The sequence below is a fragment of the Notolabrus celidotus genome, chromosome 4 (genome assembly GCF_009762535.1).
Source record: "Notolabrus celidotus isolate fNotCel1 chromosome 4, fNotCel1.pri, whole genome shotgun sequence".
NCBI lineage: Eukaryota > Metazoa > Chordata > Actinopteri > Labriformes > Labridae > Notolabrus > Notolabrus celidotus.
The window spans coordinates 6,514,090-6,537,859 of NC_048275.1; the positions used below are offsets into that span (position 1 = coordinate 6,514,090).

General features: G+C 42.2%; 2 protein-coding genes across 3 annotated transcripts in view; one reads left to right on the top strand and one right to left on the bottom strand.

Annotated features, from left to right (window-relative positions):
* egln1a (egl-9 family hypoxia-inducible factor 1a) overlaps positions 1-8,497 on the bottom strand; it is a 33,093-nt gene extending 24,596 nt beyond the window's left edge. Inside the window, exon 1 of the mRNA XM_034681933.1 lies at positions 7,306-8,497. Coding sequence (XP_034537824.1) covers positions 7,306-8,175 — 870 coding nt within the window. The 5' untranslated portion in view covers positions 8,176-8,497. The remainder of the gene's footprint in view (positions 1-7,305) is intronic.
* A 2,410-nt stretch (positions 8,498-10,907) lies between these two features.
* Positions 10,908-21,546, top strand: tsnax (translin-associated factor X). Of its 2 annotated transcripts, none has more exons than XM_034682409.1 (7): positions 10,908-11,020; positions 12,903-13,068; positions 13,780-13,866; positions 13,951-14,065; positions 14,153-14,283; positions 20,788-20,897; positions 20,985-21,546. In XM_034682409.1, the coding sequence occupies exons 2-7, from the start codon at positions 13,053-13,055 to the stop codon at positions 21,360-21,362; spliced, it is 837 nt and encodes a 278-aa protein (XP_034538300.1). In that variant the 5' UTR covers positions 10,908-11,020; positions 12,903-13,052; the 3' UTR covers positions 21,363-21,546. The 2 variants fall into 2 exon arrangements, with proteins under 2 accessions (XP_034538300.1, XP_034538299.1); XM_034682408.1 differs by lacking the exon at positions 10,908-11,020 and adding an exon at positions 12,673-12,785.
* The last annotated feature ends 2,224 nt before the right edge of the window (positions 21,547-23,770 follow it).

Genomic DNA, 23,770 nt, shown 5'->3' on the forward strand with positions numbered 1-23,770 from the left:
CAAAGAGACGACCTTTACAGCAGAAATAAACATGTTTACAGCCTGGTACAAAAGACGAGTGTAGTCTGGATAGCTCATTTCTCGATCGGCACACACTGTGAGGGGGTAGAATTTTTTTCTAATGCGGCAATTTCAAAGATTTTGAGACTAAGAGTCTTTCAATGAGAGGCACAGCTGACTTGATTGACAGGCGGGAACACTAGCTGTTGGCTAGGAGGCTCAAAGCCCGCCTCTTTACGTCACAATCGCTTGACAGCAGCAATATGGCTGCCACCGCCGCCGATTGGCCTCAAAACAGCGCTGATGAACAGATGGGTGACGTCACGGATACTACGTCCATATTTTATGCAGTCTATGGTTAGTACACAGTAGGGATGCAGCCGGGAGCGCAAGGGGGTCATAATCAGTACACAGGCGGAGAAAGAAGCGCACGTGGAGACCTGTCACTCAGCCGCAGCCGCCAGCTGAGCGTGTCCGCTGTGCGCTACACCTTCAGCTGATTCACATCGAAACATGCTTTAAACTTAAAACACCTCCCTGATAGCTGAACTAAATATGAGACCACATGATGTTTGTTCCATGTGGTATAGAATGGAAACAACAAAATGTGTTCAAATAAGTTCTTAACAATCAATTAATTGATAGTCCATTAATTGTTGACATCCCTAGTAGACAGTCATAGCCATAAATGCAATGGTACTTATAATTGGCATAATAATTTCTTTCGGTTTTCGGTTTTCTGCCTTGGTTTCCTCATTTTCGGTTTTTCGGTTTCAGCCAAGATTTTTCATTTCGGTGCATCCCTAATTATCACCTAATTAAAGACCCAAATATTAAAAGCTGTGAGGATCTGCGGTTCGTGTTTCCAGAGGCTCTTTTGGCCTCAGCCAGCATTCATCTCTCGGCGGAGCTGCAGAGAAACAAACACGTCCTGCTGTCTGCGACTTCCCACAATGTTATCAAGTGAAAAGAGGAAATGGGAACAATGACATTAAATAACTATTTGGGCAAAATCTTTTTCCTCTATCTTTGCCAATGTGAATTGTGCTTACATTGTGTTGTATCCCTTTGAGCCATTGATACTGGCGGCCTTTCATTTGTGCAAGTCATGCTGATTCTCGCTGGTCACAGTCCAGGCGTGTGTTTGCCAAGGCAACTAGGGCAGTAGGTGAGGAAGTCAAGTCCTCAGCAGAGTTTGACTCAGAGGCCAGCTGCGTGGATCTGCTGCAGCGCACAACACCACAACATTTCTGAAAAACACTTCATGTCTCCTAAGAACCAGCCGGGGAAAAAAAAACACAACCGGACAGGAGGGCAGAACTAAAAATAACCGCGTGAGGCAGGCGCAGCTTCGTGCCAGAGCAGAAAACCAAGTACCTGAAGCAGGCGAGGGCCCCGGGATGCAATCCAATGTGTGCTCTTACTCTGCTAGATCCCTGAAATGTCACGCACGGAGATAAGAGGACACGATAAGGGGAAGCGGAAAATATATAAGGCAAACTGGGTTAACCGAGTGTGCAGGAGTTGTTATTTTCCCAGGCTGAAAGGCTTTTTAATTCAACAGCTTTACAACAAACTCAACTTTTCACTGACAGAGAAACTGATGCTTCTAAAACTGAGTCCAACAAAACATCACGATTATATTCCCACTCTTTGTAAGGCCTGAAAAACACCTTTAATACCTCTCTGCAACATGAACAGTCTTTATGAGCAGTTTTCTCCTGCAGGGCTTCGTCATGGGGGGGCGATGAGGTCAGGTCGAAAGGCATGACTCACTTCAGACACCTCATTCTCACAGCCGCATTAAGTGCAGTAAATGAAGCCAAACACAGCTGGTCATCAGGAAATAAGACCTGTGTCTGTCTGCCTCCCTGTATAGGACACATCAACATCACCTCAAACACTTAGCTCTAATTTTTAACTGGATTAAGAGAAGTTAAGGCGGTATGGCCGACACCTTACCGCATTTAAATGCTTATGTTTCTCAATCAGAACAAGTAGACAGAAAACTGGACACTGTGAGTCTGAAATCTGATCCTGTTCAGTTGTCCTGTTGCAGTAAATCCACATGTTGTAGTCTGAGTCTTCACTCTATGACCATGCGTCCACGGAGGTTATTTATAAGCCTGCTCCTCACGTTGATATTCAGCGTGTTTAACATTTTGAACACCTCAAAATGATCCGTAGCTGTTTAATACAGTCAGTGATATACACTGTGTCGTGAAGGGAAATTTGATTTAGGGGGGAAAAGGCATTTGGCATTATTTTTTACATGGAAAACGTTCACATTTTTTTAATGATTCAACGATAATTGATCGTTAACATTTCCAAAGATTGATCACGGAAATTACTTGAAATTTACATCCCTAATTTAAAGAGATTTACCTTATTTGTTTTAATATTTTTCATTTGGGAATCGTTCACTATCCATTTCTTTGTTCTGAAATTTTCCAACAAGGTATTTTTGTGCAGTGATTTTAGTTTTTTTTGCAAGTTGCTTAAAAAAAGTGTGCAGTGGTTTTATTTGAGTTACAACACACCTTAAAAATGAAGAAGGAACACTTTGCTTACAAAGAAATATAAAAGAACAAATATATATTGCAACTAGGGATGGGTGCGAATACTTGAGCACTCGGGTACTCGCCATGGACCCCATTATTCAAGTAGCATTTTGTTACTCGCGCACCTGGCAACATAACTTGAACTCATACAGTGTTACATGTGTGACCATGTGTTTTCTGTTTTCGCCTAACTGAATATACTAGGTAGGAAAATAATTAACAGTAGGGGTGCAACGGATCAAAAAACTCACGGTTCGGATCGGATAACGGTTTTGAGTCACGGATCGGATCATTTTTCGGATCAGCAAAAAAAAAAAAAAAAAAGAAGACAAGACAAATATAACTTTGTCCTCCATTTATTTTGTAAAACCCTTGTAAACTTTTGCCCATTAAATAAAAACAAGATTCAACTCAAAATGTACAGCTTGTGCAAAGCACCCTATCTGTGGGCCCAGTCCTGCCTCATTCACTGCATTTCATGGCATGGCAAGTGAAGGAGCAGAAGAACTTCAAAAGTTTCACTCCATTCTTCTTTCATTTGCTGATTTTCACCGTCCACTTTTCTTTGAGCTGCAAACTGTGAACACACTGTTTTCGTGCATTCTAGGGTCCTACAGCTGGCAAAGTGCCAACATTCGAACCGCTCCATAAACCAAAGTGAAAGTTAAAAATTGCACTCGCTGGGGCGCTGGTGGTCTAGCGGTCTAAGCGCCCCACGTACAGAGGCTACAGTCCTCGTCGCAGGGGTTGCCGGTTCGATTCCCGGCCGGTCTACCATTTCCTGCATGTCCTCCCTCGCTCTCTACTCCCCACATTTCCTGTCTCTCTTCAGCTGTCCTATGAAATAAAGGCAAAAAGGCCAAAAATATAACTTTAAAAAAAAATTAAAATAAATTGCACTGGCAGCAGTGGACTCTTAAGTGACCCAGTAACAGCCTGTCTGCGTATCTAACATGGAGACAAGTCCCAGTAAACACACGGTGACCCGACCAAAACACAGAGTGAAGGAATAACAGTTCGGGGGCCATGAACAGGCGGCCGGATGCGGCCCGCGGGACGCGTATTGACGGCCTCTGGTCTAGTGGGTGCGCAACTGAATTTCATAACGTGGCTCAATCACATTCAGCATTCACTGTAATTCACAGGGAAACCAAAATGCTCCCATACATGTGACTTACAAGATGCAGGAGGTTTTTTCAAGTCCCTCTGCTCCTTCACTTGCCATGACTACCGCTGCGCTTGACGAGTGAGTGTGGATTGAACATGCGGTCATCACGTGAACACGCGCAACTTTTTTCATCAACCGATCCGCGGACTACGTCCGTGCCGATCCGTGGACAGGCATCCGTACGGATCAACGGATCAACGATGATCCGTTGCACCACTAATTAACAGGATATAAATGTTTGAATTCTCCGGCCACGGCTTCAGCTTTAGAGCACACTGAGCCAGATTTCAGCAAAAACAGGAACACGTTATTCAACCGAAAGCAAAAGCACAGCAAACACAGAACCGTATGCGACCCCTGCGACATGTCAGTTAAAAAAAGTAATGTCTGGAAGTACTTCGAAAAAAACAATGAAGTTACTGTGCAGTGCAAGATATGTGGCATTAAACTTGCATACCATAAAAATACTAGTTTGATGCTTAACCACATGAGCTTCCCTACACACATCTGAGAAACACTTGTTTTAAAAATTGGTAGCTTCATTAAGTGTAAGAGTTTTCATATCTTGTCTTATTTAAAGAAACTGAGACCTCTGCAGAAAATCAGGCTCCCTTCAGAAAACTTGTGAACGATGCAAACTGAACCTCAAAATCACCAGCTGCAGCTCAGCTCTCAGCCCCCTCCTGGAATCCTGTCCATAGAGGAGCATGAGGGAACCACTGATCTCTGACTCAAGTCTTTAAGACGAGTTAGACGTGAATGATGAACTCGCTGAGCTCTCAGCCCCTCCTCGTGTCGTTAAGAGCATTTAGAGACTCTTATATGAACGGCTTTATTATGTGTTTAGAATAAGAGCTTTAAGAGAAAGAAAAGGACGCAACATTTAACTTTAACTTTATATTAATGTTGAAATAAAGATCTTTAACTTTCCTCCGCCCTCTGTTATTACTCCTGAACGACCAGCATTACACAACGACACTGATAAATAGATTCTGTTCAGCCTATGACTGGGTTACTTTTATCTATCAGGCATTTCCCCCGAAGAGGAGGAGCAGGAAGAGGGGGGGGGAGGATCATCTCTTCCCGGGTCAGTCGCTGTCACAAGGTCATGTCGACCAGATCTGGTTAAAAGACGAGTCACAGCAGGTCACACGCAACACAACAGCCGAGCCGGGACACAATACCTCAGGCTGATGTGTGCTGATTTACACACACAGCAGAGAGAGCAGTAGAGAGAGTTTCAAAGTAAGACATGAGACAAGGTGTGAGGACGGCTTTAAAAAAAAAAAGACTCTGAATCACATCAAGTCTGAAGACCAGACATCAAACCACGCAGACAAACTCGGTCAGCCCGCCGTCTCTCTCTAAAGCAGGGCAAAGGCCGCTGTGAGCTGCAGAGGCTGCAGAGGAACACAAGATCCAGCAGGACAAAAGCAGAACCGTGCACGGTCATGTTAAACAGCAGAAACGTGCACGGTGAAACAGCAGGGTGCCTGAGTTGTCTTTCTTTGTGCAGTTAGCTGCAGCAGCGTGATAAAGAGGGTGTGTGCAGCATGTTGGAGCTGCACTGTCATGACTTTAACTTCAGACACAAGTTCCTCCACTACAGCAGAGTGGGAATAGTTAACTTTAACACTCAGTACGTCTATAAAAGTGGATTTCTCACAGTCTTCAAAGGAGCTTCAGATTCTTATCTTCAGTGTCAATCCAACCATCTTGCATGAAATATTAAATCTATGAACGTCATTTTATTGAAGATTAGTTATAAAGTTTCCCAATGTGTTTATCAAACTCTGAGATCTGCAGCTTTCCTTTGAAGGCGGCTGTAAATGTGCAAACGCTGATCAATCTCAACCTCTCGTTTATCACACTGTGATTCATTCAGTCCTGAAGGCACACCCATCCTTCATATTCCTGCAGTGTCATGACGCTAACGGCCATCATTACTGAGCGTTTATTGGATTTAGAAGTGAGAGGACGCTTAAACTGATCCTCCTAAACTACAGAACGTCTCCCGTCAGCTGCAGAGCGTCGGGTTCGTGCTCGCTCAGACGTTTCTGTAGCCGTGATCTGCTGCACGTCTCAGCCTCTTTAAATCTAAAACACTGACTGTACCTTTAATGTTCATATCTTAATAACTTAATCATTCTTTAACTTCTGTTTCTGCTTTCACTTCATCCTCTCTCTGATTCCTCCTCCTTCATCGTGTTTTAATGTTTCATGAAGCACTTTGATTTAGAGATATATCGATTAATACCCAAGACTTTTATTGAGTTCTCAGGAGACATTTCTGGTTCTAGTTTATTCAATTTGAGGATTTTATGCTTTTTGTCATTTTGTAAAGAACAAATCTATTTCTATATAACTGTTAACAAAAAACAAATAAAAAAAGAGAGATTATTTAACTTTGAAATTTTGAAAATTTTGATAACACTTTCAGAATTTTAACATTTTAAGAAAGTCTCTGATTTATCCATTTATCATAATAAGCAATTAATGATCTTAAACTGAGAGTTACAGTGCCTTCAAATATTTACCTGCTTCAGTCCTTTATCTTATTATTTATTCTAATGTAATCAATATTAAATACTTCACTGATTTGCTTAATATATTTTAAATTTAAGTTATTTAGATTCAATTTCCTGTCTCTCTTCAGCTGTCCTATCCAATAAAGGCAAAAAAGCCCAAAATATAACAAAAAAAAACATTGGTAAACATCGGCATGTATCAGTAAATATTGATATGTATCGTAAACATTGCTATTTATCGTAAACATCGGTATTTATCTCAAACATCGGGATGTATCGTAAAGATCGGTATTCATCTCAAACATCGGTATGTATCGTAAAGATCGGTATTTATCGTAAGATCGGTATTTATCTCAAACATCGGTACGTATCGTAAAGATCGGTATTTATCGCAAACATCGGTCTGTATCATACAGATCGGTATGTATCGTACAGATCGGTATGTATCGTACAGATCGGTATGTATCGTAAACATCGGTATGTATCGTACAGATCGGTATGTATCGTACAGATCGGTATGTATCGTAGACATCGGTATGTATCGTAGACATCGGTATGTATCGTACAGATCGGTATGTATCGTACAGATCGGTATGTATCGTACAGATCGGTATGTATTGTACAGATCGGTATTTATCGCAAACATCTGTATGTATCGTAGACATCGGTATGTATCGTAAACATTGGTATGTTTCATAAACATCGGTATGTATCGTACAGATCGGTATTTATCGCAAACATCGGTATGTATCGTAGACATCGGTATGTATCGTACAGATCGGTATGTTTCGCAAACATCGGTATGTTTCGTAAACATCGGTATGTATCGTTAATTATTTAGTCTTTTAAACTTGATGCTATGACCCTGGTTCTTCATAAACAGACCGGTCTTACCTTGATGACTGACTGAACTCAGACCAGCCTGAGTTCTGTCAGACTAACTTTAACCACCTTGGTTTCTGACCCACCTGTGGTCTTGCAGGTGAACCTGAGCTGCAGGTCTCTCTGCCTGATCAGCTTTAAAACCCCTCAGAGACCAGGTACTTACTTTAGTCCTTCCGTTTATCGTGTAGTTTCCCAGTTTGCCGTTACAGTGTCTGATCAGGTCGTCCATGCGACTCATTAGGAAGCGGATCTTCTCGCAGCCGGACTCCCTCCCCTCGATCCACGTGATCTTGTCCCCCCGGATGTCTTTAGTGGAGTCGCTTTTCTGGCTCACCAGCTGTCCGTCCGTGAACTTGCCGGTCTTGTGCAGGGCTTTGACATTATCCAGGATCCCCAGTCCGGTCTCTGCCCCTAAGAAGTTGTCCACCACGCAGATCCCGTGTTTGTTCATGCAGGGCACGATGCACTCCGTGGCCAGTTTCTGGGGAGAGGACCCGGTCTGCCCGTTAGGGGTGGCAGGGTCGTTGGACCCCTCCTCTCCTGGTTTCTCCCCGGCTTCTGGGTCCAGTGAAGCCTCGCTGTCCGCCACCGGCTCCGAGCTGGTCTTCTCTCGGGGTCTCTCTGGAGCCTGGTCGGAGCTGGGATTGTCTAGGGGTCTGTCTGGAGCCTGGTCGTCCCCGGACAGGGCAGCCTGGTCTGGCTTGTGTTTGGGGGTCTTGTCCTTCTCCTTACAGATGAGCTTGTGCTTCTTCCAGTGCTGCTTCTGGTGCTCCTTACTGCAGTAGAAGGAGCTCCGGCACCTCCCGCACTTCAGCAGGTTCTCCATGTTCCCACAGAGTTCACAGTACTGCCGGTCCCTGTCCAGGTCTCTCTGCCGGTCCCTGTCCAGGTCTCTCTGCCTGTCCGTGTCCAGGACTCTCTGCCTGTCCGTGTCCGCCTCTTTCTGCCAGTCTCTGTCCGGCTCTCTCTCCCGCTCCAGGTCACTCTGCTGGTCCAGGTCTCTCTGCCCGTCCGGGTCTCTGTGCCGGTCCATGTTTGAGGTGCGCTGCCCCTTTAAGTCCGATCCTTCACACGCGCCCTGCTAACTTTGGAAACGATCTGCCACGCTACACCGCGCGAGACGGAAAACTCAGAACTCCGCCATGTTTCCTCTCCTTCTCCTTCATCACATCTTGAGTCAGAGACCCCACGCGACGAGAGAAACCCGGGTCCGAGCAGTCCGCGCTGGGTCGAGGTCTTCGGGAGGCATTTCTGCTGGTTAGCTGTCGGTACGACGGTAATGCATGGCGCCGTTCACTATGTGCTCAGCCTGTCTGTGGTCCTGCCTGCTCTGACGTCACCGCAGAAGCACCGCCCACTTCTCTTGTGGCCTTCAGGGGCTGTCGGACAGATGGGCTTCATACAGCACGTGGAAGTAGTTTATCCATGTCATTAAACAGGGAGTTTGTTCCTGACCCTGAAAACTGAAATATTAAAACTCACTTTACATGTTTGAAAATAATTTAAAAAACAGAGGGATGAATAAATATATAAAACCGACATTTAACTATTATCATTCATGAAAAGTTTAAACTATCGGTTTGTTATGGTGGCCCTGAAGGCCATTCGTAATACATATTTAAAAAACACAAAATATATTTCCCAAACACAAATACATTTCACCAAACAAAAATACATTTCACAGAAAAAAAAAATTCCACAGAAAAAAAAAATTCCACAGAAAAAAATATAAATTTCACAGAACAAAAATAAATTTCACAAACACAAATAAATTTCACAAAACACAAATACATTTCACAGAACACAAATAAATTCCACACAACAAAAATATATTTCACAAAACAAAAATACATGTCACAAAACAAAAATAAATTCCACATAACAAAAATCAATTTCAGAAAACACAAAAAAATTCACAGAACAAAAATAACTTCCACATATCAAAAATGACTTCCACATAACAAAAAATAAATTTCACATAACAAAAAATAAATTTCACATAACAAAATAAATTTCACATAACAAAAATAAATTTCACAGAACAAAAAATAAATTTCACATAACAAAAAATAAATTTCACATAACAAAAATAAATTTCACAGAACAAAAAATAAATTTCACATAACAAAATAAATTCCACAGAACAAAAATAAATTTCACAAAACACAAAAAAATTCACAGACCAAAAAAAAATTCCACATAACAAAAAATAACTTCCACATAACAAAAATAATTTTCACATGACAAAAAATAAATTTCACAGAACAAAAATAAATTTCACATAACAAAAATAAATTTCACAGAACACAAATACATTTCACAGAACAAAATTAATTCCACATAACAAAAATAAATTCTACATTACAAAAAATAAATTTCACGGAACACAAATACATTTCAGAAAACAAAAACATTTCACAGATCACAAAATACATTTCACTAAACTGGAAAGGGTTGGACCATGGTACTTGTTTGTGATTGGTTATTCCCAAGTTTGTCCGGCATTAGTCATTTATCATTTCCTGTTTACACTGGATACAGCAATAGCAGAGCCAGCGTGAAATTTCAAGTGTTCACAAGAGGAGCTTGAGTTGATTGCGCAATACTTCAACAAGGGACATGTGTTTTGTGAAATGTATTTGTGTTCTGTGAAATATATTTTACGCTTTTGAAATATTTATTACTATCGGCCTTCAAGGCCACCGTATTTTGTCATTTTGTACAAAATCATAGAAAACATAGAAACAAGTAAAAATAGAAACAAATATCTAAAAACATTTAAAAACATTAATTATAATATAATAATATTTTTTTATAACTAAAACCTTTGAGTGAAAGTTTTGCCTGTCAGAACTGTTTATGTTAATTTCATTTTTTAAAATTATAATTAGCTCACGCTTTTTAACCTTCTGAGTTTTTGTTTACTTTTTTAATTCACAACCTTAATCTAATTTAGAAATTAAAATAAAATATTTTCCCGATTGGAAATTGTGTTTTTATTTATTTAAGCACATCATATAAATATTTCTTTGTATTTTAAAAATGGAAGAACCGATTTAAAAAAAATACATGTTACAAAAAGTCATTTATTTGGCATTTTATTCAAGGCTTATAAAGAGGTAGAGGTCATTATTATTAAGTAACACAACGGCAAACAAAAGCAGCACTTTTTTTAATCATTAAAATTGTGCACTTGCAGAAAACATGTCTCAGGTGAAACTGTTTTAAATATTGGGAACATGTCAGTTTGATTTTATCACAGTTTGAAAGTGCTGTAGTAAGTAAATAAACTTTCACTGAAGTTTAGTTTGTAACATTACACAACAGTGTTGAAATCATTGTAAGAACACATTTTATGCTTTAAATACTCCAGAATACAGTATGTGTATAGGACAACACAGCGGCTTGGAAGCTGGGAATGTACGAGCTTGAAAGGAGCCCCTGAAGGCATCATCAGTCAGCGTCAACGTCAGCGTGTTTTGCCTTCATTCCTGGCCTGCATGTGTGAAATTCCTTCCACACAACAAAGAATATTTTCAATAAAAAGGTTCCTGTTGCTAGGATGAGTTTATATGTTGGTTTATGAAGATCTGTACCAAACTTTCAGGGGACTTAATCATACATCATATTTAAATATTAGGATTAATTTTACAGGGTTTTAGCGACTTTGTTCTAATGCATCAGTCTTTAAATGTGAATTTAAATGAGTTCATGCAGTCATCACGTTAATGCGTGAACCGGCTGTTGGAGTGACAGGGAGAGCTGTGCAGATGCAAAGCGCGAGCTGAAGTTGGCACCAGGCGTGTGGCACGTACACAGTCTGCAGGAGTCCCTGGAGGAGGGGTTACAGGGGAGCAGCAGTAATCTGATCAACAAAGGTCTGAAATGAAACATACTTTAATAGCAACAAATGACTCAGGCTAATCTACACCAGCAGTCTGGAGATCACTGGTTGCTTTATGAGGGACTTTAGTGGAAACAGAAAGTGTTTCAGGCTGCAAAGGCGCAGAAAAACTCCTTATTACAGACATTTATAACCTTTATATGTTGATACAGCATCTACAGCAGACACACATACATGAAACTGAATGCATTAATTCCAAAATACTCATGTATGTTCATAAACACAGTTTTGACTAAATCATCTATTCCCTTTATTTCAAAAAAGTGCAAAGACAACAGATCAAATGTTGAAACTGAAAGTTTTATTGTCTTATAAAAATGATATGCAGATTTGTAATTTGATAACAGCAGCATGTTTCAAACAGTTGGTACAGAGACATGTTTCCTGTTCATCAGCTCTTCTTTAACAACTCTCTGGAAATGTAGGTGAACTCAGGAGATCAGTTTCTGGACTTTAAAGGGAAATGTTGTCCCATTCATGCTTGATAGAGGATTTCATACATGCAGAATGTGGTTTGCCATCATCTTGCTGAAATATAAAAGGCTGGCGGTCCCTTATCTCAGGGGTTACTAAAGGGTCCCGACACATAAATGGGGGGTTGTGAGATGTCTTCCAGAATGTATTTTTTTTAAGTTATCTAGAAATATTTATTATTAATTTTTGTTTATTACCTTGTTTTCTTATATTTATCTTCCTTTTTGTTTCTACTGTTAAATACTATTATGTGTTTATTTTTATTTTTGTATTTTTTTTGTATTTATAAATGTTTTCTTCTTTTTGTTGGCTTTGTATTACTTATATTTAATTTGTTAACTTGTGGTGAACAAAGACATACTGAAGAAATGCAAAAAAATAAGTTGAATGACAAAAGTTATCTAAAAATAGTAAATTTTACCTTTTCTAGTAAAATAATATCAACAGAAATAGTAGCTAAATTTGAAATAAAACCTTGAAAATAGAAAATGTAATGAGTTTTCTGCCTTTCTTTTTGCCTGATTACTCCTAAGTTTAGGGTTAGTGAACAGTTAATGATCAAAAGCATCAGTAGGAGTACAGGAAACACAGACACATACTCATATTGGTAGGCTAATTTTCTGCAGACCAGCTAAATAAAGCCATATTAAATCACTTTGAGGGACAGTGGGGGTCGCAAGACTTTGGCACCAATATATTGGGGGTTGTGGGCTGAAAAGTTTGGGAACCCATGCCTTATCTCATTAGAATAGAGGACGCAGCATCCATGATTTTTTAAGCATTTAACAACTTGTTCAGTGTTTTGTTGTTGGTCCCAACTCTTTAAATATCTATATAGGCCTACTGTTGTTAAATAATACATATGAAAACATATTCACGAAACATCATGGTTCCATACTATTATTTTATTTTTATTTATTTATTTATTTGTAAAGTGACCATGTACAATATTTAACATAAATGTCACCATTTGATGCATTGTACCAGAGTTAGCTTAAAGCTAATTTACATCTGCAGTCCCTTATAATATACTATGCTAGATATAGCTCTTCATTGTCACAACAGTAAGTGTGATATGTTTTAATTTGTTTGGTGTTAATGATTTTAACTGAGCAAAGTTGTGAATTTAAACTCTAAAAAGCTTCATTCTGCTGTTACTACATCTCCCATGATGCATTGCGCCTCGTTCACTGCGACGCGTGCAAGCTGCGCGAAAGCCCCCTTTGAAGCAGGACCCCAGCCCGAGTGCCTGATTAATAAAACAAGTAAACACGAATTATTTCTCTGTGTGGGATATTTAGACTTTATCCAGGTGGTTAAACAGATATTAGAGAAGATACATTTAAAGATTAATCTAAGCTGATTTTTTGTAGTTCCCTCAGTTTTCCCTCAGAGACGTAAAGTCCTCATCCTCGGTGTGTTTCTGCAGCAGCTCGGACTCCAGCGGAGGAAACAACCAAAATAAAACCCCAAACGTGGCTGAAAACCTGAAAATATATTCATTAAAAGGCAATAACTAAACCTCCGAAGACATGAGTAAGCGTGAAGGTAAGTCCAGCTTTCAAAGCACAAAGAACAACGTCGTTAAAGTCAATATTTACATGTTCCTTATTAACAGCACGAAGAGAACTCCTCTTTGTGAACCCAGGAGACCAGGTTCTGGACTTTACAGTGACATGTTGTCCCATTCTTGCCTGATAGAGGATTTCAGCTGCCCAACATTTCAGGGTCTCCTTTGTTGTATTTTTAGTTTCATGATGCTCCAAATGTTTTCAATGGGGGACGAGTCAGGGCTGCAGGTAGACCATTTCAGGACCTGGACTCTTCTACTACAGAGCCATGCTGTTTAAACACGTGCAGAATGTGGTTTTGCTGAAATATGTAAGGTCTTCCTGAAGACATCATGGTCTGGATGGCAGCATATGTTGCTCCTAAACCTGTATATGTAGTTCAGCATTAATGGAGACTTCACAGATGTGGAAGCTACCCATGGACTCTTATGATCCCCTTTCCATCAGGGGCGCTGGCTTTGGACTGTGAGCTGATAACAAGCCGGATGGTCCCTCTCCTCTTCATGGACACAGCATCCATGATTTCCAGAAAGAATGTCAGATTTTGATCCATGAGACCACAGGACAGTTTTCCCACTTCCCCTCAGTCCATCTTAAACAGGCTCAGGTCCAGAGAAGTCTCCGTGGTTCTGGATCAGGTTTATGGTTTCCTCTTAACCTGCATCATCTGATGTTTTCTGTCTCTCAGGTGAAGGTCCTCGGAGAAACGCTGATGCCGTGCAGGGTCGTGACGTGAGCGCCAACCCTTCCTCCCCTGTCATCGCTGCGTTTAAAGGTAACCACATCCAGCATATCCATATCCTAATATTTCATTTTTGTATTGAGACTTCTTCACACACTCTCCTCTTTCTGTTTGAAGTTTTCCAGCAGGAGTTGGACACCAAACACGACAAATATGAGCGTCTTGTTAAGATCAGTCGAGACGTCACGATCGAGAGCAAGAGGACCATCTTCCTCCTACACAGAGTGACAAGGTGTTAACTTCAGGAGACAGCTTGTTGTGTTCTCATGAAGCTTGCTTTCACTGATGTTAACCTCGCCTGTGTCTCTGCATTAAAAAGTGTTCCAGATCCAGAGGAGATTCTGAATGACGCCGAAGTCAAGCTGGATGGAGTTCGACAGAAAATTGGAAATATAGCTGAAGAGCTGCGAGGAGAGGACATCCATCAGTTTCACAGAGCGTTCACACCAGGTCAGTTTCTCTAAGACTCCAGTTTCAGAGATGAGACTCAAACATTATATTCACTGAAAGTTTTCACTGCATTAGAAACAGACATGACTCTGTAGTGGAAGTCACTGCATTAAAAACAGACATGACTCTGTAGTGGAAGTCACTGCATTAAAAACAGACATGGCTCTGTAGTGGAAGTCACTGCATTAAAAACAGACATGACTCTGTAGTGGAAGTCACTGCATTAAAAACAGACATGAGTCTGTAGTGGAAGTCACTGCATTAAAAACAGACATGACTCTGTAGTGGAAGTCACTGCATTAAAAACAGACATGACTCTATAGTGAAAGTCTGTGCATTAAAACAGACATGGCTCTGTAGTGGAAGTCACTGCATTAAAAACAGACATGACTCTGTAGTGGAAGTCACTGCATTAAAAACAGACATGACTCTGGGAGTCACTGCATTAAAAACAGACATGACTCTAGTGGAAGTCACTGCATTAAAAACAGACATGACTCTGTAGTGGAAGTCACTGCATTAAAAACAGACATGACTCTGGGAGTCACTGCATTAAAAACAGACATGACTCTAGTGGAAGCCACTGCATTAAAAACAGACATGACTCTGTAGTGGAAGCCACTGCAATAAAAACAGACATGACTCTGTAGTGGAAGTCACTGTATTAAAAACAGACATGACTCTGTCGTGGAAGTCACTGCATTAAACACAGACATGACTCTGTAGTGGAAGTCACTGTATTAAAAACAGACATGACTCTGTAGTGGAAGTCACTGCATTAAAAACAGACATGACTCTGTAATGGAAGTCACTGCATTAAAAACAGACAGGACTCTGGGAGTCACCATTAAAAACAGACATGACTCTGTAGTGGAAGTCACTGCATTAAAAACCGACATGGCTCTTGAAGTCACTGCATTAAAAACAGACATGACTCTGGGAGTCACTGCATTAAAAACAGACATGGCTCTGTAGTGGAAGTCACTGCATTAAAAACAGACATGGCTCTGTAGTGGAAGTCACTGCATTAAAAACAGACATGGCTCTGTAGTGGAAGTCACTGCATTAAAAACAGACATGACTCTATAGTGGAAGTCACTGCATTAAAAACAGACATGGCTCTGTAGTGGAAGTCACTGCATTAAAAACAGACATGACTCTGTAGTGGAAGTCACTGCATTAAAAACAGACATGACTGTAGTGGAAGTCACTGCATTAAAAACAGACATGACTCTGTAGTGGAAGTCACTGCATTAAAAACAGACATGGCTCTGTAGTGGAAGTCACTGCATTAAAAACAGACATGGCTCTGTAGTGGAAGTCACTGCATTAAAAACAGACATGACTCTGTAGTGGAAGTCACTGCATTAAAAACAGACATGACTCTGGGAGTCACTGCATTGAAAACAGACATGACTCTGTAGTGGAAACCACTGCAATACAAACAGACATGACTCTGTAGTGGAAGTCACTGTATTAAAAACAGACATGACTCTGTAGTGGAAGCCACTGCATTAAAAACAGACATGACTCTATAGTGGAAACCACTGCAATACAAACAGACATGACTCTGTAGTGGAAGTCACTGTATTAAAAACAGACATGACTCTGTAGTGGAAGTCACTGCATTAAACACAGACATGAGTCTGTAGTGGAAGTCACTGCATTAAAAACAGACATGACTCTGTAGTGGAAGTCACTGCATTAAAAACAGACATGACTCTGTAGTGGAAGTCACTGCATTAAAAACAGACATGACTCTGTAATGGAAGTCACTGCATTAAAAACAGACAGGACTCTGGGAGTCACAATTAAAAACAGACATGACTCTGTAGTGGAAGTCACTGCATTAAAAACCGACATGGCTCTTGAAGTCACTGCATTAAAAACAGACATGACTCTATAGTGGAAGTCACTGCATTAAAAACAGACATGGCTCTGTAGTGGAAGCCACTGCATTAAAACAGACATGACTCTGGAGTGGAAGCCACTGCATTAAAAACAGACATGACTCTATAGTGGAAGTCACTGCATTAAACACAGATATGACTCTGTAGTAGAAGTCACTGCATTAAAAACAGACATGACTCTGTAGTGGAAGTCACTGCATTAAAAACAGACATGACTCTGTAGTAGAAGTCACTGCATTAAAAAACGACATGACTCTGTAGTGGAAGTCACTGCATTAAAACAGACATGACTCTGTAGTAGAAGTCACTGCATTAAAAACAGACATGACTCTGTAGTGGAAGTCACTGCATTAAAAACAGACATGACTGTAGTAGAAGTCACTGCATTAAAAACAGACATGACTCTGTAGTAGAAGTCACTGCATTAAACACAGACATGACTCTGTAGTGGAAGTCACTGCATTAAAAACAGACATGACTCTGTAGTAGAAGTCACTGCATTAAAAACAGACATGACTGTAGTAGAAGTCACTGCATTAAAAGCAGACATGACTCTGTAGTAGAAGTCACTGCATTAAAAACAGACATGACTCTGTAGTGGAAGTCACTGCATTAAACACAGACATGAGTCTGTAGTGGAAGTCACTGTAGGTTCATGTTGTTATTTGTGCCTCAGATGTTTTGTAAAGTCCCTGTTGGTGTGAGAGCGTGACCTTGATGCAGGCCGTGATCTGATAGACACACCCTCTGATAAACATGTTTTCCCCTCCAGCATCTCTATCAGTGTTTGTAAGCGTAGCCAAAATGTCTGCAGAGTTTGGAGGAAAACATTACTGGGAGTGAGGCTGAGCTGTTATCTGGCAGCTGGGGAAGTCATTTTTAGATTGTGGTCACTCAGGAATCACCGCTGCATCCTCCGCGACGTGACCATCGGCAGTTCCCAACAATTAGACGCTTCATTTTTTTTCATTTTTATCAACTTTATTAGATTGAGACTGGGACCGCTGCACCGGCTCTGCAGATAAACCCGGCTGGACGTCTCCGGGCATGCGTAATGGCTCTTTTTATGAAAGCTCCATCAAAGATACTGATGGCTGAATCTGAGCGTAATTGCGTTTGATAACAGGGCAGCTCTTTGAAAAGCTCTTTGGCTTGACCCAGCTAGCTGCTTTGAGACACCACAAACACAATGTACTCTGAAGCTTTTTCCCAGGGTTCACCTGCAGCTCAGTGACCCGCTCTGTGGTCAAACATTACGCTTCTAACCTGTAAACCATCTGAAGATACTCGTGCATATTTGTTTAACTACCCAGGCTGTGCACACACACTCTTTCACCCTCACTGGAATTAGCATCTTGAGTTTTCCAGCGAGTCATTGTTTGGATGCTCAGTGTTTCTGCTCTGGGTCTGAGTGAGTGAAGGTAGGTTCTGCTTCAGAGTAAACACGAGCTGCTCCTGGCAGTAGACTCAGGAACTGAACTCCGCCTGCTGCTGCCTCAAAGCCTGTGTAACCTTTTCATGTCATATCCTGTCCGGCCCTGAGTACTGCTGTTACACTCTCTCTTACACAACCTCACAGCTGTGCAGCCGCGGTCAGTATTCAGACTGTTCTGGTGTTTTTAAGGCAACCTATCACTCTCCAGAATCAGGATCTAGTTTATTTACAGTCAGAATATTTATCTGCAGAACAATAAACAAACAAATAACAAAACAAGGATGAGACAACTGAAGCACCATAAACACACATTTAAAGAACATATACGCAATATTTAATCAATTTAGAATATATCAGCTTAAAGCTCCTGTGAGTGTTGTCTCTTTAACTGACAGGTGGGAGCTGCTGGCTGTCTGTTAGGCATCCCCTCAGCTCATTCAGTCCCTGAACTTTAACGTCTGGGCCGTAATATCAGACTAATAATCTGCCCTGCCTGCCTGCCTGCCTGTCTGCCTGCCTGCCTGTCTGTCTGTCTGTCTGCCTGCCTGCCTGCCTGCCTGCCTGCCTGCCCGCCCACCCGCCCGTCCGTCCGTCCGTCCGTCCGTCCGTCCGTCCGTCCGTCCGTCCGTCCGTCCGTCCGTCCGTCCGTCCGTCCGTCCGTCCACCTGCCTGTCTGTCTGTCTGTCTGCCTGCCTGCCTGCCTGTCTATCTGCCTGCCTGCCTGCCTGCCTGTCTATCCGCCTGCCTGCCTGCCTGTCTATCTGCCTGCCTGCCTGCCTGCCTGTCTATCCGCCTGCCTGCCTGCCTGCCTGTCTGCCTGCCTGCCTGCCTGTCTGTCTATCTGCCTGCCTGCCTGCCTGTCTGTCTATCTGCCTGTCTATCTGCCTGCCTGCCTGCCTGTCTGTCTATCTGTCTATCTGCCTGCCTGCCTGCCTGCCTGCCTACCTACCTGCCTGCCTGCCTGCCTGTCTATCTGCCTGCCTGCCTGCCTGCCTGCCTGCCTGCCTGTCTATCTGCCTACCTGCCTGCCTGTCTATCTGCCTGCCTGCCTGCCTGCCTGCCTGCCTGCCTGCCTGTCTGTCTATCTGCCTGCCTACCTACCTGCCTGCCTGCCTGCCTGCCTGTCTGTCTGTCTGTCTGTCTGTCTGTCTGTCTGCCTGTCGCTCATGAGCAGCTATCAGTGTTTGTGCTATAATCCTAATATGGTCACTTCCGTCACCTGAAAACACTGCAACAGCAGAAAAAGCCAAACTGGAGGCTTCAAAAAGAGTGTCAACAAACAGATGTGTGACGTCCTGGTTACTTCATCAGTTATTTATACAGTCCATGCTCACAGCACGCTGTACTTCCCTCTGCTTACAAAGGGCGCAGTGCTGTGAGCTCAGCACGGCTTAAAACAACACAGAGATGCTGCAAACACAAAATAGAGTCAGTTTAAAAGCGGTCTGTATGAAAACACACAAGTATCCACACAGTGTGATTTAAAACTACAAGTATCTCTCCTGACTGCTTTTACTTTGTAGGAGAACGTGTTCATGTAGGACTCGGTTCCTCAGAGTGAGAAGCAGACAGGTAGCAGAACATTTCTCCTGTCTGTCAGGTTTGGTTTAAAAACACTAAATAAAAGAAGTGAAAGTAAACTCAGAGCGCTGCAGAGATGCTCCCTCCTCCCCCGCTCTCTGCTCCGTGCTCGCTCCGCAGAGATACGAGCCTCTTTGAAGTCCGAGTGCCGCTCTGAAAGCAAACTTCAGACACAAAGTCTTCCGTCCTGTGATTATTTGATTGTTGTTTGCTCAGGGCCAGAAAACAAATGAGGGGTCATCTCAGCCCAGCGCTGAAACATGGCTGCTGTTGTTCAATGAGCAGACAGAGAGAGAGAGAGAGGAAACAGGTTTTATTTGAATCTTTATCTGCAGCTGTAATCTGCTCTGTGCAGATACCATGGACTGTTTATACACACTGTTACTATTCTTATTCTCTGTGTTCAAATCAGAGCTGTTTACTAGAACCACAAAGAGAGAGAGCAGACGAGTTCAGTCTCCACCTCGGGAGATTTTAAGTTCCTCCTGCTAAAGAGGGTTAAACTGAAGCACCAAGAGGTCAAAGTGAAACCTCTTTAATTTGCTGATTTTGAGTTTTTGTCCACAAGAAGAATTAGAATCAGCTTTATTGTCATTGTACAAGTACAATGACATTTCTTCTGACTTCTCTCTGTTTAAATACAAATACAATAAAATAGATTAGAAGACATAAATATAAATATATATGCATCTATCGAAAAATGTGCAAATCTAAATAGAAAATTGCCAGAACAGTGCAAACAGTGCAACACTTTCAGTATATGAAAATTGTGAAGCAGAGGGAAATTGTACAATAGTGCAATACTGAGGATGAGGTCGGATGAGCGGTTTGAGTCTGTCTTTATGTGTGGGGGTGTTTCAAAGTCTGAAGTGTGTGGGCTGTGTGTGTGTTGGGGGGAGAGGTGTGATGGAGGCCACAGCTCTAGGATAGAAGCCGTACCTCAGCCTATTTGTGCCGGACCTTAATGTTCTGAACCGCTTCCCAGATGGTAGCGGTTCAAAGAGGGAGTTGCCGGGGTGTGTGTTGTCCGAGGCGACGTGTCGGGCCTTCTTCCTTCAGTCTGCTGGCATAGAGCGTGTCGAGGTGGGGAAGCTCCAGCCCGATGATGCACTGGGCTGCCTTCACCACTCTATGCAGGGCCTTCCTCTCAGCAGCTGTACAGCTCTGGTGCAGTTTGTGAGGATGCTTTCTATGGTGCTTCAGTAGAAATTCAGCATCAGTTCCTGGGGGAGTTGGGCCTTTCTCAGCTTCCTGAGGAAGAAGAGTCTTTGCTGAGTTTTTTTGACCAGGTTTGAGGTGTTGGTGGTCCAAGACATCTGGCTGGGAATACTGATTCCAAGGAACTTGAGACTCTCCACACTATCCACAGCTTCTCCGTGGATGTGGAGGGGGAGGTGGTCTCTGCCCTTTGTTCTCCTGAAGTCAATGATTATGATTATGATGAACTACCTCAGCCCGATTTATTTATACGGTTGATGATGATGATGTTGATGATGATGAAGTTGGAGCGGTGGAACGTTTTGAGGAACTCTCCAGCCTCTTGTGTTGATCTGTTTCCCCGTCTGTCTCCTGAATCAGGGATCCAGGAGTACGTGGAGGCCGTCTCGTTCCTGCATTACATCCGTCAGCGCAGCCTCATCAGCCTGGAGGAGATCAACGCCCGGCTGGTGTTCATGAGACCAGAGAAGGTACTTCCTGTCCCCAAGGTTAAATTTGCTGTGAGATGAACTTTATCTCTAACTCCTCCTCTTCCCTTCATCATGTTTTCCTCTCAGGGCTCAGCTGAAGCTCCGCCTACAGGCGCTCAGGTCCTCACCTTCCAGGTGACTCCCTCAGACTACCTGCTGGGCGTGGCCGACCTGACCGGGGAGCTGATGCGGATGTGCATCAGCAGCGTGGGCAACGGAGACATCGACACGCCCTTCCAGCTGAGCCAGTTCCTGCGTCAGATCCACGACGGGTTCTCCTACATCGGGAACACGGGTCCTTACGAGGTGTCCAAGAAGCTGCACACGCTCCGTCAGAGTCTGGGGAAGGTGGAGGACGCGTGCTACGCCCTGCGAGTCCGCGGCTCCGAGATCCCCAAACACATGTTAGCCGACGTGTTCTCCAGCCGGGGCGCGCTCATCGACCCCGAGGAGGGCGTCGTTTGATTTTTGCAACGTGTTTTTTTTTACGTTCTCTTTGTTGTTCGCTCGGTTTCATCATGTGTGTGTTTGAATGTTCGATACGCTGGTTACGTTTCATTAATAACACTTGTTATTACACTACGAGTTCACGCTCGCACAAAGATCAGCTTCAGTTTCTCTGCATCAATAAAAGTTCTGTTCCAAACCTGCTGTGTTTGTGTGTGAGTGTGTGTGTGTGTGTGTCTGTTTGGGGGGGTGTGGGTGTGTGTGTGTGTTCCCACATCTCTATCACACACAGATAATCTCAGGTAGAACCACAGGCCGCCTGCACTCTCTGCAGACTGTGCAGCAGAAACATGTGACCTTTGTACATTGTACGTGCCTACTCTGGATTCGCTGGCAGGCCTGCTGGCACTCACACACAAACACACACACACTCTCACACACACTTGCACACACTCACGCCCCCTTGCTCTGCTGTTGAAGTGTTAAGCATCACACAGATGCAGTAGCAGCGTGTGTTTCGTCCTCCCAGGTCGACTTTAACCTTCAATGTCTCAGTGAGGAGAGAGAGTTTTAGAGTTTCAGTGTCAGCAGCTGTTTCCCTTTAAACCCTTCAGTTATATATATTTTATCAGACATGAGGAATTTAATTTAACATATTTACAGCACAAAGCATGAAGTAAATTATTGCAAAGTTTGATGTTTTCTAATTTTGAACTCTTGTCCTCAGCAGAGTTTTTACCTGTGAGGTGAAATTTAAAGAATCAATAAACTATCAGGATAAAGTCGATCACCTGATGAAACTCATTTTGAACCAAAAGATCAAATTAATCCAAAAATTATTCTTAGTGTGAACTTTGTTGTTTATGCTCTTAAATTCATTCAGAGAAAATAAATGTGGATTATTTCGGTCTGTGAAAAACAGGCTCTGAAAGTGGTTTATGTCTGCCACCTGGTGGCTCAGATCAGGACTACATGAACACATCCTGGATCATATCTAACAATTGACCCAATAAAACTGAAAACATGTAATTTATAGATTAATCTGAGTCATTTAAATAATATAAAGTCAGTCTCTCTTTCTCACTAAAATGTCTTTGAATGAAGAAAAATGTTCAGAGGGGCAGGGGCGTCGTAGTGGGGGGAAAGTGGGACTGACTACCTAGGGCCCAAGAGGGGAGGGGGTCCCTTAATAAGCCTGAAGTTAAATGTGTTTTCTGCTACGCTTTTCTTTAATTTTGTTATAACTTCAATAAGATAACTAAAATTGTCTGAATAAATAAACAAACATTCAAAATTCCTCAGCTCCGTGAGATGCACATCTCATGCCTGAAGTGGAGAATTGTCATATTTTTTATTGTCATATTAAGTGTGGCTGAATCTGATTGAAAGTGAACTGTAGGTTTTTAGAGTTTTATTTGACTTCATGAAGTTAGATTATACCAAATAATGCCCCCTTTTGTTCTTCAACAAGTCACTTAGCTTCAAATAATCTTGTTTAAAGAGGTGGACAGTCTGAAGGTCAATATTGTGCAGCTACATTTGGAGAAATTTAAAAAATATATAATAATATTGATATGTAGCTTAGATTTGAATCAGTTAACCAGGATAGTTTTAAGCATATGTTTTTGTTTAATGCAAATAAACCAGTGTCCTAGCAGCAATGTTATATTATGTAGGGTTGGTTGTGGTGATGGGTCCCACTGAGAGATCTTTTCAGGGGGCTCAGAATTCCTGGTGACGCCCCTGGGAGGGGTGAGTAATATAAAGCAAACAAAAAGACAGATAATGAAGTTTATAAAAGATATAAGATCCCAAAAAGCTTGATTTAAGTAAATAAAGGTTTAGGACGATACGCTCCATCACGCCTCATTTTTAGCCGGGCTTCAGGTCGACATAAAGACCTGTACCTGAGGATCTCAGGCCGACCCGTATGTGACCAGAGGTCAGGTGTGTATCACGTTAAGAGGCCATGAAGAGCCTGAAAGGTCAGCAGTGAATTTAAACTGATGTTTAAATATACTGGGAGAAAGTTTAGGAGGTTAAAACAGGATCTGATTGACCTCCATCATGAACGTATTAAAGAGCAGGATGTTTTATTTGTTCTTCCTGAGAGGGTGAACCTGATGTGTGAGTCTCATTTTATTCTGTGCAGATTGATGACACCTGGAGCACAGGTGACACAGGTGACAGTGATCACCCTGATTGGTTAAAGACAGCAGGAAACAATGATGAACAAAGCTTTTCTTTCCACCTTTATGCAGACTTAATGTCAGCCAGTGCCTTAAAATGATTTTAGATTTGATATTAAACTTTGTCTTTAGCAGGAAACAGCAGATATGATGAGAAGAAGCTCGTTTATCATCTTATACAGTCACCAAAAGGAGGGCAGTGACAGGAAGGAAAACTCAGACACAGTAATCTGAGTG

Coding starts and splice junctions, on each gene's coding strand:
- tsnax (XM_034682409.1), top strand. Junction 13,867..13,950: donor TGTCATCGCTGCGTTTAAAG/GTAACCACATCC, acceptor TTCTGTTTGAAG/TTTTCCAGCAGGAGTTGGAC. Junction 20,898..20,984: donor TGTTCATGAGACCAGAGAAG/GTACTTCCTGTC, acceptor TTTTCCTCTCAG/GGCTCAGCTGAAGCTCCGCC.